At 45.9% G+C, this 13638-nt stretch overlaps 1 protein-coding gene across 1 annotated transcript in view; it reads right to left on the minus strand.

Annotated features, from left to right (window-relative positions):
- Positions 1 to 13638, minus strand: part of birc6 (baculoviral IAP repeat containing 6) — a 155109-nt gene that overhangs the window by 126693 nt on the left and 14778 nt on the right. Inside the window, 10 exon segments of the mRNA XM_041866138.2 lie at positions 1180 to 1340; positions 1685 to 1910; positions 2222 to 2371; positions 6328 to 7842; positions 7930 to 7988; positions 8213 to 8379; positions 8731 to 8953; positions 9689 to 9771; positions 10008 to 10119; positions 10259 to 10452. Of these exon segments, the coding sequence (XP_041722072.2) occupies positions 1180 to 1340; positions 1685 to 1910; positions 2222 to 2371; positions 6328 to 7842; positions 7930 to 7988; positions 8213 to 8379; positions 8731 to 8953; positions 9689 to 9771; positions 10008 to 10119; positions 10259 to 10452 (2890 nt within the window).

Below are 13638 nucleotides of genomic sequence, written 5' to 3' on the forward strand. Positions count from 1 at the left end.
GTCGCGGCCGGCTGCGACAGAGCCTGGACTCGAACCAGGATCTCTAGTGGCACAGCTAGCACTGCGATGCAGTGCCTTAGACCACTGCGCCATTTGGGAGTTTTAATTAAATCACTTTTTGACAGCACCCCTTTTGATTTGAACAAAACCTAACATACATACAGTATTTGCCCATTGTAGAAGTGCTCAGAAATTGACTTTGGACCTGAATGTCAAAACATTCAAGAGATAAAGATGCTTAAAGTTGACCTATTTTGCATACTCCACCATACTATAAGACATCCATGTCTTCATCACTGGAAAAATATACACTTGCGATTGATATCACTTAAAAGCTTACAACAAACAGGGTTGTCAAACTATTTTATAATTTATTTAATTTGTTTGTTTGAATTACAAAAATGTAATTTGTTTTTCCTTAAAAGGTCAGTTATCTAAAAACGCGTAAACGCCAATTTTTTCCATATGTCGTTTGCCTGGCTACCCAAAATCCATGCTCCGGCCAAACACAACGCCACCCCACGGACTTTAGTTTCTTCTCCGCAATGAGTCTGGATCCTGGTACTGATTGGTCCCAGAAACCCATGGGTTGGGCCAGAGCAGGAACACACGTGTCTACAGTGGCGCTTTGAAAATTAATCATGATACTCTGATGGGTTAGAGATTACACAAACGCTGATGACTTTGTTATGTACAACAACCCTCATTTTCATGTCACCACAAACGACTTCAACGATTGCAGTCTCAGACTGAAGTATGTAGCGAACATAGAGCAGCGGAAGAATTCAGTTTGAGTCGTCAGGCAAATATGTTGTAGCTTAGACTATTTTACATCTGAGGTTTTAGTGTTGTGCCCGCCATTGGTTGAGACGACATGCTCTTGAATACAGGGTGGGTGTCATATTTTGGTTGATAAATACACTAAAACGGGAATAAAACGTCAACTTTCAAAATGGTACCACAAAGATGGCTGGAGGTCCACATAGAGACTGTTGACTTGAATGTGAATAGGAACATAGGACATTTATTGAAATCATAAAAATATAGATAGAATAGACTGAAAAAGTTTGTGGCACCAGTGCCACCAGGTGAAAATGTTAGTCCGGAGTCCTGCATAGTTCCAGATACTATATTTAAACAATTTTCCAAGGCAACATAGAGATAGGTGAGTGACCTCACCGTTGACCTTGCCCAGACCTGGGGCCTTGTTCTTCAGCAGGGTGATCTGGATCTGAGGAATGTTAGTGATGTTGGCATTCATGACGAACTTGAAGTCCACGTGGCCCACCATGCAGGCCTTGGGAAGGACCAGTTCAAACACATGCTCGTCCCAGCTGGAGCTACAAACAACAAAGAAAGCATGGCCGCATTATTCACCTACTCAAATACTTTCTAAAATCAAGACATCCTAGGCTACTTTTTTAAATTGTTATAGGAGCTTGTGAGATTATCATACAAGTTAAAAAGGAACATGTAGGTGTGCTCCTCAATTAGGAATTTATAAATGTGTGTGTGTGTGTGTGTGTGTGTGTCTATTCCAAATGTACAGTCATTGTGATTGTTTATGTATTAATAGTGTGACGTTTGCGGATAGACTTACGAGAAATGCCTCACCGACTACACACACCCCCATAAGGATTCTACTCACACCCATACCCACCCAGTCACACCCACACGTCCGTACCTGTCACTCTGCAGCTTCCAGGTGCGTGTATGCTGGGCGGCGTCTCCATGGTGCTGCTGGTGCAAGTGCTGGGGGTGGCGACGCTGCTGCTGCTCCTGCTGCACCTCCACCCAGCAGGGCGGCACTGTGGCTGAGAAGCGCGGCGTCAGTGTTTCGAAGCGCGTCAGCTCCACCAGCGACGTTAGGCTCTCCACAGCCAACGCTTGGTCCACCAGGAGGTCAACTCCTTACCGGGAGAGGAGGTTGGCAGATTTTTTAAAAAGGAGGCCACAGCGATGTAAAGAACTTATGAAACTGGAAAATGTATTGTTGCTTTTTCCACAGTCTGGACCGTATAATGCTGTCAATCAGCATATGATTTCACTGGAAAGAGGGTTCCAATAAGCAATGACTAGTCAGTTCTCAATACCCATTACATTTATTTCATAGGTGTTCATAGTCAGCAATGGTGAAATGAGGCAACAGGGCTGCACACAGTCATTGAATGAACAGAGAAGCAGCAGAGATGTGAAGGGTAAAGGGGTCTGTGTCTCCTACCTGTGATCCCTGGGCTTGAGGGGTTGGAGGAGGGCTTTGTCCCCTCCAACAGCTGTTCAGCCCCTTTAGAAAGGGGGCCATCGACAAAAATGTCGCCGTCATCTATATCGTCACACACACCTCCAATTTGAAGGAAATGAAGTTCTCCACCTAGAAGGGAGGGGGGGTTAGATGACCGCAGGAAGACGGCTAACATTCTAAATATTAAATGGATCCAAATACTTGATAATAAAATGACAACTATGCAGAAATGAATTTAAATCACAATAACTGTTCTACCAAAGAGGAAATGGAATTCCCCTTAAAAATCGCTCATCCCTGCTTGAAAATATGTATATTTTATCATATTACAACTAGGGATGTGGGCGGTTATTCAAATATTAGAATATCAGAACGGCCTTCGGTATTAGAATACGTGTGAATATAATATTTTGCAAGAGAAAATACGCCTATTTTAACACTGAAAAAGCTTTTTCTAAATTAATATATCCATGTGACATTGTTACATACAAGGATGTACAGTGCCTGCAGAAAGTACTCATACCCCTTGACCTTTTCCACATTTTGTTGTTACAGCCTGAATTTAAAATTGATTACATTTAGATGTGTCACTGGCCTACACACAATACCCCATATTGTCAAAGTGGTATTTCAAAATGTTTCCTAATTAATTAAACATGAAAGGCTGCAATGTCTTAAGTCATTAAATATTCAACCACTTTGTTATGGCAAGCCTAAATAAGTTAAGGAGTAAAAATGTGCTTAAGTCACATAAGTTGCATGGACTCACTCTGTGTGCAATAATTGTGTAAAAAAATGTTTTATGACTACTTAATCTCTGTAACCCACACATACAATCATCTGTAAGGTACATCAGTTGAGCAGCGCATATTAAACACAGATTCAACCGCAAAGACCAGGGAGGTTTTCCAATGACTCACAAAGAAGAAAGCACATATTGGTAGATGAAAAAAATAATAATGAAAAAATGAAAATCAGCATTGAATATCCCTTTGAGCATGGCAAAGTTATTAATTACACTTTGGATGGTGTATCAATACACCCAGTCACTACAAAGATACAGGCGTCCTTCAAAACTCAGTTGCCGGAGAGGACAACGGTGACTTTAAAACAGCTACAGAGTTTAATGGCTGTGATAGGAGAAAACTTAGGATGGATCAACAACATTGTAGTTACGCCACAACACTAACGTAATTTACAAAGTGAAAAGGAAGCCTGTACAGAACAAAAATATTCTAAAACATGCAACCTGTTTGCAACATGGCACTGAAGTAATACTGCGAGAAATCTGGCAAAGCAATTCACTTTTTGCCTTAACAAAGTGTTATGTTTGGGGCAAATACAATCCAACACATTACTGATTACCACTCTCCATATCTTCAAGCATAGTGGTGGCTGCATCATGTTATGGGTATGCTTGTAATAGTTAAGGACAGGGGAGTTATTGAGGATAAAAAAGAAACGGAATGGAACTAAGCACAGGCAAATTCCTAGGGGAAAACCTAGTTCAGTCTGCTTTCCACCAGACACTGGGAGTTGAATTCACCTTTCAGCAGGACAATACCCTAAAACACAAGGCCAAATCTACCATGAAGAGCGTGAATGTTCCTGAGTGGCCTAGTTACAGTTGTGAATTAAATTTACTTGAAAATCTATGGCAAGACCTGAACATGGTTGTCTAGCAATGATCAACAACCAACTTGACAGAGCTTGAAGAATTTTGAAAATAATAATTGGCCAAATGTTGCACAATCCAGGTGTGGAAAGCTCTTAGATTTACCCAGAAATACTCACAGCTGTAATCGCTACCAAAGGTGCTTCTACAAAGTATTGACTCAGGGGTGTGAATACTTATGTAAGAAATTTGCAAAGAAATGTAAACATGTTAACTTTGTCATTACAGGGTATTGTATGTAAAATATTTAATCCATTTTGAATTCAGGCTGTAACAACAAAATGTGGAATAAGTCAAGGGGTCTGAATACTTTCTGAAGGCACTGTACCATGACACTTTAAATTATGCATTACCTCGTACCCCTGCACATTGACTCTACTCGTACTCCTTGTATATAGCACATTATTGTTTTTATTGGTAGCAAATATGTGTCTGGCTTTTTAACTCTGCACTGTTGAGAATGGGCTCGTAAGTAAGCATTTCACTGTAAAGTCTACACCCGTTGTATTCAGCGCATGTGACCAATACATTTGATTTGGTAACTAGTGACGACTGGTAGCCTTTATGTATCTTGTAGTTTATGTTGGCCAATCAAAGCGGCAAAGTGACTCAATGACATAGCAAGTGGAGTGAGAGTTCAATAAGCAATGCAAGATGTAATAAAATGATGAGAAAAAAATAATTGCGGAATGAGAAGGAGTAGGCTACAAAGTGTTGCACAGTATACCGAAACAGCTATACTTTTTCGATACTAGAACATGAAAAAACGGTTCGGTACTGAGAGTAACAAATTCTAGTACTTCTGTCAAATGTGTCTCACATCGTCTACTGATTGAGAGAGGATCAAGTCTGTCTATCAGCACAGCCGATGTCCCCTAGCTCACCTAGCTCGAACACACCGTGGCTGCTCCACGCTTTTCTAGCTCTAGCCCAGGGATCATCAACTAGATTCAGCCACGGGCCGATTTTTTCTTGAGCAGATGGTCAGGGGGCCGGAACATAACTAGAAATAATTTGTACACCGCAAATTGACAGGAAGAAGCCCAAAAATATATATATTTTCAACTAAAACAATCATTTCAAACCTTGCTTACATTTGTATACGATCAAATATCTCTCTATTATGCTTGGGAATACTTTGGAACATATTTTTTAAATGAAAATCACTTGGAGCTGATTTGCTGGTGTTTTCAGTCTTATGTCTAAATTATTATAATAATTTTTAAAAATTCGGGCCCGCGGGCCACCAGTTGGGAAATCCTGCTCTAGACTGTCCTGAGGGACCACTGCACTCACTGGGAGTCTGGGCTGCATCATGTTAGCTCCCCACTCACTGGGAGTCTGGGCTGCATCATGTTAGCTCCCCACTCACTGGGAGTCTGGGCTGCATCATGTTAGCTCCCCACTCATGCTGGACAGTAGTTAAGACACTTGAATAATACAACACGGCATGCAGAAATGTTGAAACTCTCTGCAAAACAAAGTCTATTATGGTAGCTTCCAGCTTTGTAGGCTAACTTTCCTTGCTAGCTTACAGCTGAAGCTAACATCAATTCACTCCCCTAGTACTTCGTTTGTGAGAATATGTAAACCAAACACAAGATATGCTGATTTAATGCATACATGGCTGTCTCTGAAAAATGGACAACAAAAATGTAAAATGTAATGATATTGAACTTCTGTGACTTTGGCTAATACGCCTTCTTTTTCTGCCGTGGTATCATTTTGGTAGTGAGTTTCGTGATGGTAAACCTGGTATCGAAATTCTGGAATCATGACAACACTAGGCTTCAGCGAGCAACCAATAGGTAGTGTTGTTTTATCTCAATGGGGTTGGGGAGAAAGCCTTGGCTACTGCATCGCTCTCTCCCTTCCTCCCTCCGTCCGCAGACTCCCATCTCAAAGCCACCGGCCCCTCCACAGCTGCAGCAACAGAGCGCCAGCCTCTCTCTCTCGCGCAGCAGTGCTCATGTTAAAAACGCAAGCTTTAAATGTATTTATTTATTTAGAATATCAGGATATCCGACAAGAATTCATGATATTATTCGAATAGTGAAATTATTTAAAACCCCTACTTGTGTTTATTTTCCTACTTTCGATGAAAGCCAGCCTGCAGCACAGACTGTAAAACAGCTGGTGGACCAGACCACACAAATGTTCAAAGACAAACCTGACTCTGAACAAATTCACTTTAGTAGTAGCCCATCCCCCATCCCTAGAACACCTCCAGGCCTGGCTCACATGTCCCACAGCGTTGCAGGCATTCTTTTTTCATTGTTGTATCATATATAGTAAACACTTACCCAGGCGTTGGCGGATCTATTACAATGATAATAAAACATCTGCACCATTAAAACCTGAGGAATCTAAGTAACGCCATTCCTGCCCTAGATTCTGGGTTGGTCCTCACCTTTAGTGCAAGCGCACAGGCGGTCAGTCCCGGAGCAGTAGGTGACAGAGACGAAAGGGTCAATCTCGTCCACCGTCCCATCCGTCTTGGGCGGCTCCACTTTGGCCAGGACCTCCAAAGTGGAAAGGTCCAGGATCATGATGTACCCTGCCTGAGTAGTGACCACCAGGTGGCCCAGTCCGGCCACGTCCGCCTGCTTCACCTTGGTGCTGCTGCTACCAGTCCCTGTCCCACACCCAGACCCATGGCCGCAGCCAGAGCCGTTTTTAAGCCCTCGATGAGGCTTCTCCTCTGAGGCCTCCTCGCTGTCGTCCTCCCTCCCGTCCAGCACGTCTGGCGGGAGCAGGATGAGGGAGGTGACGGCGTCCCGGGGGTCTCTGATGTGCTGCACCTTGACAGGCTCCTCCTCCAGAGTGACAATGCAGGTGGAGTAGTTGAGCTTGTAGAGGGCCAGGTAGCCTCCACCCCCACAGCCTCCCAGGGGCCTGGACGGCTGCTGCTGCTGCTGGTCAGGGGGGGGCAGGATGAGTGGGGTCTGAGGGGGTGAGGCGGAGGGGAGGGCTTCGTGTCCATTGGCCAGTGTAGGCAGGGGCTGGAGCTCTCCCTTGCGGCGGCTGCAGAGGGCTGAGTGGAGGCGGTTAAGGTTGTTGAGGGCCTCCACCTGGTTGATGGCGCTGAGAGACTCTACAGAGCAGGGCTGCAGCCCCACCAGCAGGTGCACGCCGTCTGAGCATGGCGTGATGGAGTCCACGTAGAGGTTCTCCTCCTCCAGCTGCTTGGGCAGCCGCAGACACTGCACCAGGGCTCCCGGCCGCGGCGCTAGCGAGCTCCACTTGTCCCCGTCCAGGGCGGCTAGGTTGGCGGCAGCGTCTGCAAACTGCTGGATGTAGGTGATGGGCGGGTCCTGGAGCAGCAGCTGCTCGTGGGTATCGAACTCCATCTCGATGATCTGTGGCACGGAGAAGCCCTCCTCGTGCAGCCCCTTGCTCATCAGATTGTTCATCTGGGCAAACACCTTGCCCGACGACTTCTCCTCCGACTCCTTGAAGCAGTAGAGCAGGAGCACGGGCATAGTCCTGCGCACGGCAGGAACGGCTGAGTTGGGCGAGCCCAGCTCCGTGGGAGGGAGGTTACAGGTCTCTATCTCCATGGGGCCCTGGTCAGGCACGGCATGGGGGGGCTCAGGGCCCTGAGTCCTGAGGGGGCCGTCCATGGAGCGGCGGGAGGAGGGGGGTGGGGCAGCAAGCGGGAAGCTGGCGGCAGAGCGGTAGCTGAGCAGGCCTCCAGCCAGCAGGCAGGGGAAAGGAATGTTGTGGTGCTCCGGGGGCTTCTCCTTGGCCTTGTCGGCCTTGGCCTGGGCCAGGGAAGGGTTGGCCCCCAGCTCCTCCAGGTCCTTGACTGTGTCCTCCAACACGCTGGCCACCACCTCCCACTGGAGCTTCTCTGGTTGCTGCAGGATGCTTAGCGCTGTCACACCCAGGCTCACCTCCATGCTCTCTCTCTGGGACGGGTGGCCTGGGAACATGAGGGGACACAAATAAATGAGATAGGCTATCTTAAGGATACCAAAAGAGTAATAAGATTTGAAGAGCGGCTTCATACCAGTCACCGACTCTGATCTGGAATGCTCTTCACTGTCCGAGTCCTCCAACTGATCATCACTGGCAGAGACAGACAAGAAGAGAGGTCACATCTATTTCTAACAGATTTCCTTTTTTTACATTTACATTTGACATTTTAGTCATTTAGCAGACGCTCTTATCCAGAGCGACTTACAGTTAAGTGAGTGCATAATTTTTTTTACACACACACACACTTAACACACTGAACTCCATTTAAACTTTAATTGACTAGGTGTGCATAGAGTAAGTGTGTCCGATAGTACCTGTCCCCCTCTAGTTTTGGTATGTCTGAGCAGCTGGAGGAGTCCTCTAGCCAGGCTAAGGTGGGCCTCCTGGACTCCTGGGTCCCCAGGGCCTGCTCGCTCCCAGACAGAATCAGCTGCCGCAGGATCGCCGGGTCGTACGGGTTGATTTCAAATTTCAAGTGCACCTGAGGAGAATGCAAAACATCATGAATCATCAAATCACAATTACAAACATTAGTAATAACAACATGCACATAGAGATAAACGTATTATTTACTCATGCCATCCTAAGTTATGTATGTTAATCAAGTCTGATGAATAGGCCCAGACATCCAGGACTCACGCTCATGCCACTCAGACAACCACCTACACACCAAAAGCAAAGCATGGAGGCAGACATCAGCAAAACTCTACTTCTCTTCCCGATGACATTAGTTTGAAATATTGACTGCACCAGTTCACCTAGGGCCAGATCAAACTTTCACGTTGTCATCACTGCATCATGTTTCCCCCCACGCCGAGCAGTGCGGCCTTACCTTCATGAGCTTGGACACGTCCCAGATGCAGATCTTGCCGCGCTTGGTGGCGGCTGCCAGGAAGTGGGGACAGCTGCCGAAGCCGTAGCAGGCGATCTTATCTGAGCCATCGGGGGTGGGGAACTGTGCGGGGCTGGTGGCCAGCGTGACGGACAAGGGCACGTTCTGGGTGTGCTCACCCTTCACAAACGGACAGTTGGGGGAATGTCGCTCGTGCTCAGACCTGACGAGGAGTCGGAGTCATGGTCATTATGTTGTTGAGAGGTAAATGAATATGCGATCTGAATGTTCTGCGGTGTGTGTGTGTTTGTGAGTGAGTGTGTGTGTGTGTGAGAGAGAGAGATAGTGCTGAGTGATTAGTACTTTTTGAGGTCGGTTCAGTTTCAGTTCAATTATTTGAAAGTAATCACGTTTTTCGAGATTAAAAAAAATACATAAAGGCATTATGAAATAATGACATTACAATGATTTTAGAGCTTTTTAAAAGTATCAGTCCAGAGATCTGTATATAATGACGAGATGCTCATGCCTCCGCCTTAAGAATGGGAGTCGTTGTCCCAAAGGCGGGCAACAAGGTTAGATCCAAAATAAGCCAATAGAAACGCATTGGGATTATTTTGGACAGATTATGTCGAGAGTGAAACCTCACGCTTCGCCTCTTCGTCTCTGACCTGTGTCCGAGACAGAACAAAATGGTGCAATGGATTATGGTCATTGTAGTTCATTACCACGTTTCTGCACTGAACTAGGTTGAATATTTGTTTAATGAAAACTACAACGCCATCGTCCCACATAGCTCTAGAGTTGATTTATCTCGTGAATTATTTGATTTCTCTCTAGGAAAACGACCCGTTTTCAATGGAATTCAAGTAATTCAACCGACGGACAATTAGTTGTTTAATAATCCCAAATATTTACGAAATGACGGTTAATCGCTCAGCACTAGTGAGTGACTCACCATGGTTCATCTGTGGGCTCCCAACACACTAGGCAGACACTGCATGTGAAACACATTGCCCTGTCATCACCGGTGGAGGCAGGCTGCAGAGGGAGAGAAAAGGAATGAGAAGAAAGGAATTTCACAACAGGGAAGAACTGGAAGCCAAGCACCACGAGGCTCAACCATACGCAATAAAAACCAGCTAATCTTTTACACTTTATGTACAGAAATATTATGCCTCTTTATACTGCATCAGGATCAAATATACACTTTTCTTCACTATGTAAGCATTAGAGAGAGAGAGAGATGATGGGAGAGGTGTCCTTACACTGCCTACCTGGTGGTAAAATCCTGCTTGGGCCATGGGGTCAGGCTGTGCCCACCTGTACCCGGCGTGGGGCCACGACATGAACGTTTCTCTCCTATTTGCCTCACTGTACATCAATGATCTGAAAGACAGACAGCAAGAGTCAACTTGTCAATACAGAAATGAAGGCAAAACAAAAGGAACAAAAATCGGTTAATTCAGTAATTGTAACACCTCTGTGGTGCATGGTGAGGTGTGTCATGGTTTAAGGTCCTGCTCACCTATCTACAGAGCGCCCTGGGCCCACCCCCAGCTCAGGCCGTGCACTTGGTAAGAGGTAGGAGAGCCTGTCCATGATGGACGAGGCCACAGACAAGGCAGCGACGTTCTGGTTTATCTTCTTCAGCTCATTCACGATGCCACTGGCGACCAACTTTAGCACATGGTGTGGAAGATGGAACGTCACCGTTGCCCACTGGAGATAGAGAGCGACAGTTAGACAGTGTTAGGGCAAAAGGAGAGAGAAGTGTCCAGCGAGCCTTGTTGAATTTTAGTACTACTGCATCCCTTCCCTGCTGGTACAGCAGATAAAAGTAAACCACCACGGTTTGCCCAATTTCACATATATTATACAATGTATGCAATTCTGTGAGAGGTCAGTTGGAAAGTGAAAAGGGAAATTTCATTATTGGGACAGAAGCTGATTGTTACAGGATTGTTTGTTCAGAAGGGAGAGGTTGGATGTTGGGTAAACTTCCAATATCAGGACTTGGTGTATTCCTTTTGATACAAAAAACAATAACACATTCACAATATAGGCACATCATGGTATAGCAAGATAAATCACTGGGTGCTGAATGAAATAGGGCAACAGCAAAGTGATCTTGATGTAACAAAGTGATCTTGATGTAACAAAGTGCTGATTGGCGCCGATGGGCTATGGAGTGGATTCTTCTACCCAAGTTCTTAGCAATGGAAGTTAAGGAACCAGAGCTAAAAAAATTGCATGAGCAAACAACTGAGAGTCATGTCTGGGGTAGGATTTAACAGCAGGAACCGGGTTACCGAGATTTCAGAGTTCCCTCCCAAACCCACTCCCGTTTCCTGGAATAAATAACTGAAAAACAGTATATTATAATACATTATTTATATGAACAGCATGATGTGAAATGGAACTGTTATATGCAATGCCTAATCTGGCTTCTCACGGTAGGGTAGGACTACCTACTTTTAATAATTCAGCTGTGTAAAGCTTCATTAAAACTAATGCCACGAGGAAGAAAACTACATCTGCAAGGGCAGAAGGAAATGTAGCCTACAGGAGGTTCGACAAGTAGTTTGATCCGACACGCAGGCCTACATCCACAACACTTGCGAGGCAAGTGCAGAGAGGGGGCTTCAGCAAGTGCAGAGAGGGGGCTTCAGCAAGTGCAGAGAGGGGGCTTCAGCAAGTGCACAGGGGGGTTTAGCAGAAAAACGATCTAGAACGATGCAGTCTTACCTCAAGCAGACGCAAGCACTGGATTAAATTATAGCAGAAATGGCTGCGAGCGACGGGTTCTCCTACCATGCTATTGCAAACAGCATTGTGCTACACACAATATCTACCATATCTGCCAGACTGTTCCACTGTGTGTGCTGCAGTCCAATTTAAAACTTGAGCTCTCTCCCAAATTCTTCCTTCACGTAGCCTACCCCTGTAGCTTATCATTGCTGACCCCTGATTTCCAAAAGTGATGTACAATCTTCCTCACTTTCTCCACTGTGCTGCGCAGCTCCCCTCTCAGGCTCGTAGCCTACTGTGTGTCTTCTTCAGCATCAACACAAAGTTTACGTAGCCAGAAGGATCGCATTTAAATGGATTTTATGCTGTGGCTATATTTGGATATGATGTATGCTAGCATATGTGTATTTGACTAACATTCTACTCTGTCAGGTGTTGATTTACTTAACTATCATAAAACAAAACCTTGCAAGATTATTGCTTTAGAATTAATATTATATTTTTAGCCAAACAAATAATAACAAATGCAATAAGAAAATGTTAGATTTTATGTACACTGCTCAAAAAAATTAAGGGAACACTTAAACAACACAATGTAACTCCAAGTCAATCACACTTCTGTGAAATCAAACTGTCCACTTAGGAAGCAACACTGATTGACAATACATTTCACATGCTGTTGTGCAAATGGAATAGACAACAGGTGGAAATTATAGGCAATTAGCAAGACACCCCCAATAAAGGACTGGTTTTGCAGGTGGTGACCACAGACCACTTCTCAGTTCCTATGCTTCCTGGCTGATGTTTTGGTCACTTTTGAATGCTGGCGGTGCTTTCACTCTAGTGGTAGCATGAGACGGAGTCTACAACCCACACAAGTAGCTCAGGTAGTGCAGCTCATCCAGGATGGCACATCAATGCGAGCTGTGGCAAGAAGGTTTGCTGTGTCTGTCAGCGTAGTGTCCAGAGCATGGAGGCGCTACCAGGAGACAGGCCAGTACATCAGGAGACGTGGAGGAGGCCGTAGGAGGGCAACAACCCAGCAGCAGGACTGCTACCTCCGCCTTTGTGCAAGGAGGAGCAGGAGGAGCACTGCCAGAGCCCTGCAAAATGACCTCCAGCAGGCCACAAATGTGCATGTGCCTGCTCAAACGGTCAGAAACAGACTCCGTGAGGGTGGTATGAGGGCCCGACGTCCACAGGTGGGGGTTGTGGTCCTCTGTAGCTCAGCTGGTAGAGCACGGCGCTTGTAACGCCAAGGTAGTGGGTTCGATCCCCGGGACCACCCATACACAAAAATGTATGCACACATGATTGTAAGTCGCTTTGGATAAAAGCGTCTGCTAAATGGCATATTATTATTATTATTATTATTATTGTGATTACAGCCCAACACCGTGCAGGACGTTTGGCATTTGCCATAGAACATCAAGATTGGCAAATTCGCCACTGGCGCCCTGTGCTCTTCACAGATGAAAGCAGGTTCACACTGAGCACATGTGACAGACGTGACAGAGTCTGGAGACGCCGTGGAGAACGTTCTGCTGCCTGCAACATCCTCCAGCATGACCAGTTTGGTAGTGGGTCAGTCATGGTGTGGGGTGGCATTTCTTTGGGGGGCCGCACAGGCCTCCATGTGCTCGCCAGAGGTAGCCTGACTGCCATTAGGTACCGAGATGAGATCCTCAGAAGCCCTTGTGAGACCATATGCTGGTGCGGTTGGCCCTGGGTTCCTCCTAATGCCAGACAATGCTATACCTCATGTGGCTGGAGTGTGTCAGCAGTTCCTGCAAGAGGAAGGCATTGATGCTATGGACTGGCCCGCCCGTTCCCCAGACCTGTATCCAATTGAGCACATCTGGGACATCATGTCTCGCTCCATCCACCAACGCCACGTTGCGCCACAGACTGTCCAGGAGTTGGCGGATGCTTTAGTCCAGGTCTGGGAGGAGATCCCTCAGGAGACCATCCGCCACCTCATCAGGAGCATGCCCAGGCGTTGTAGGGAGGTCATACAGGCACGTGGAGGCCACACACACTATTGAGCCATATTTTGACTTGTTTTAAGGACATTACATCAAAGTTGGATCAGCCTGTAGTGTGGTTTTCCACTTTCATTTTGAGGGTGACTCCAAATCCAGACCTCCATGGGTTGAT

This window comes from Coregonus clupeaformis, chromosome 37 (genome assembly GCF_020615455.1).
Source record: "Coregonus clupeaformis isolate EN_2021a chromosome 37, ASM2061545v1, whole genome shotgun sequence".
NCBI lineage: Eukaryota > Metazoa > Chordata > Actinopteri > Salmoniformes > Salmonidae > Coregonus > Coregonus clupeaformis.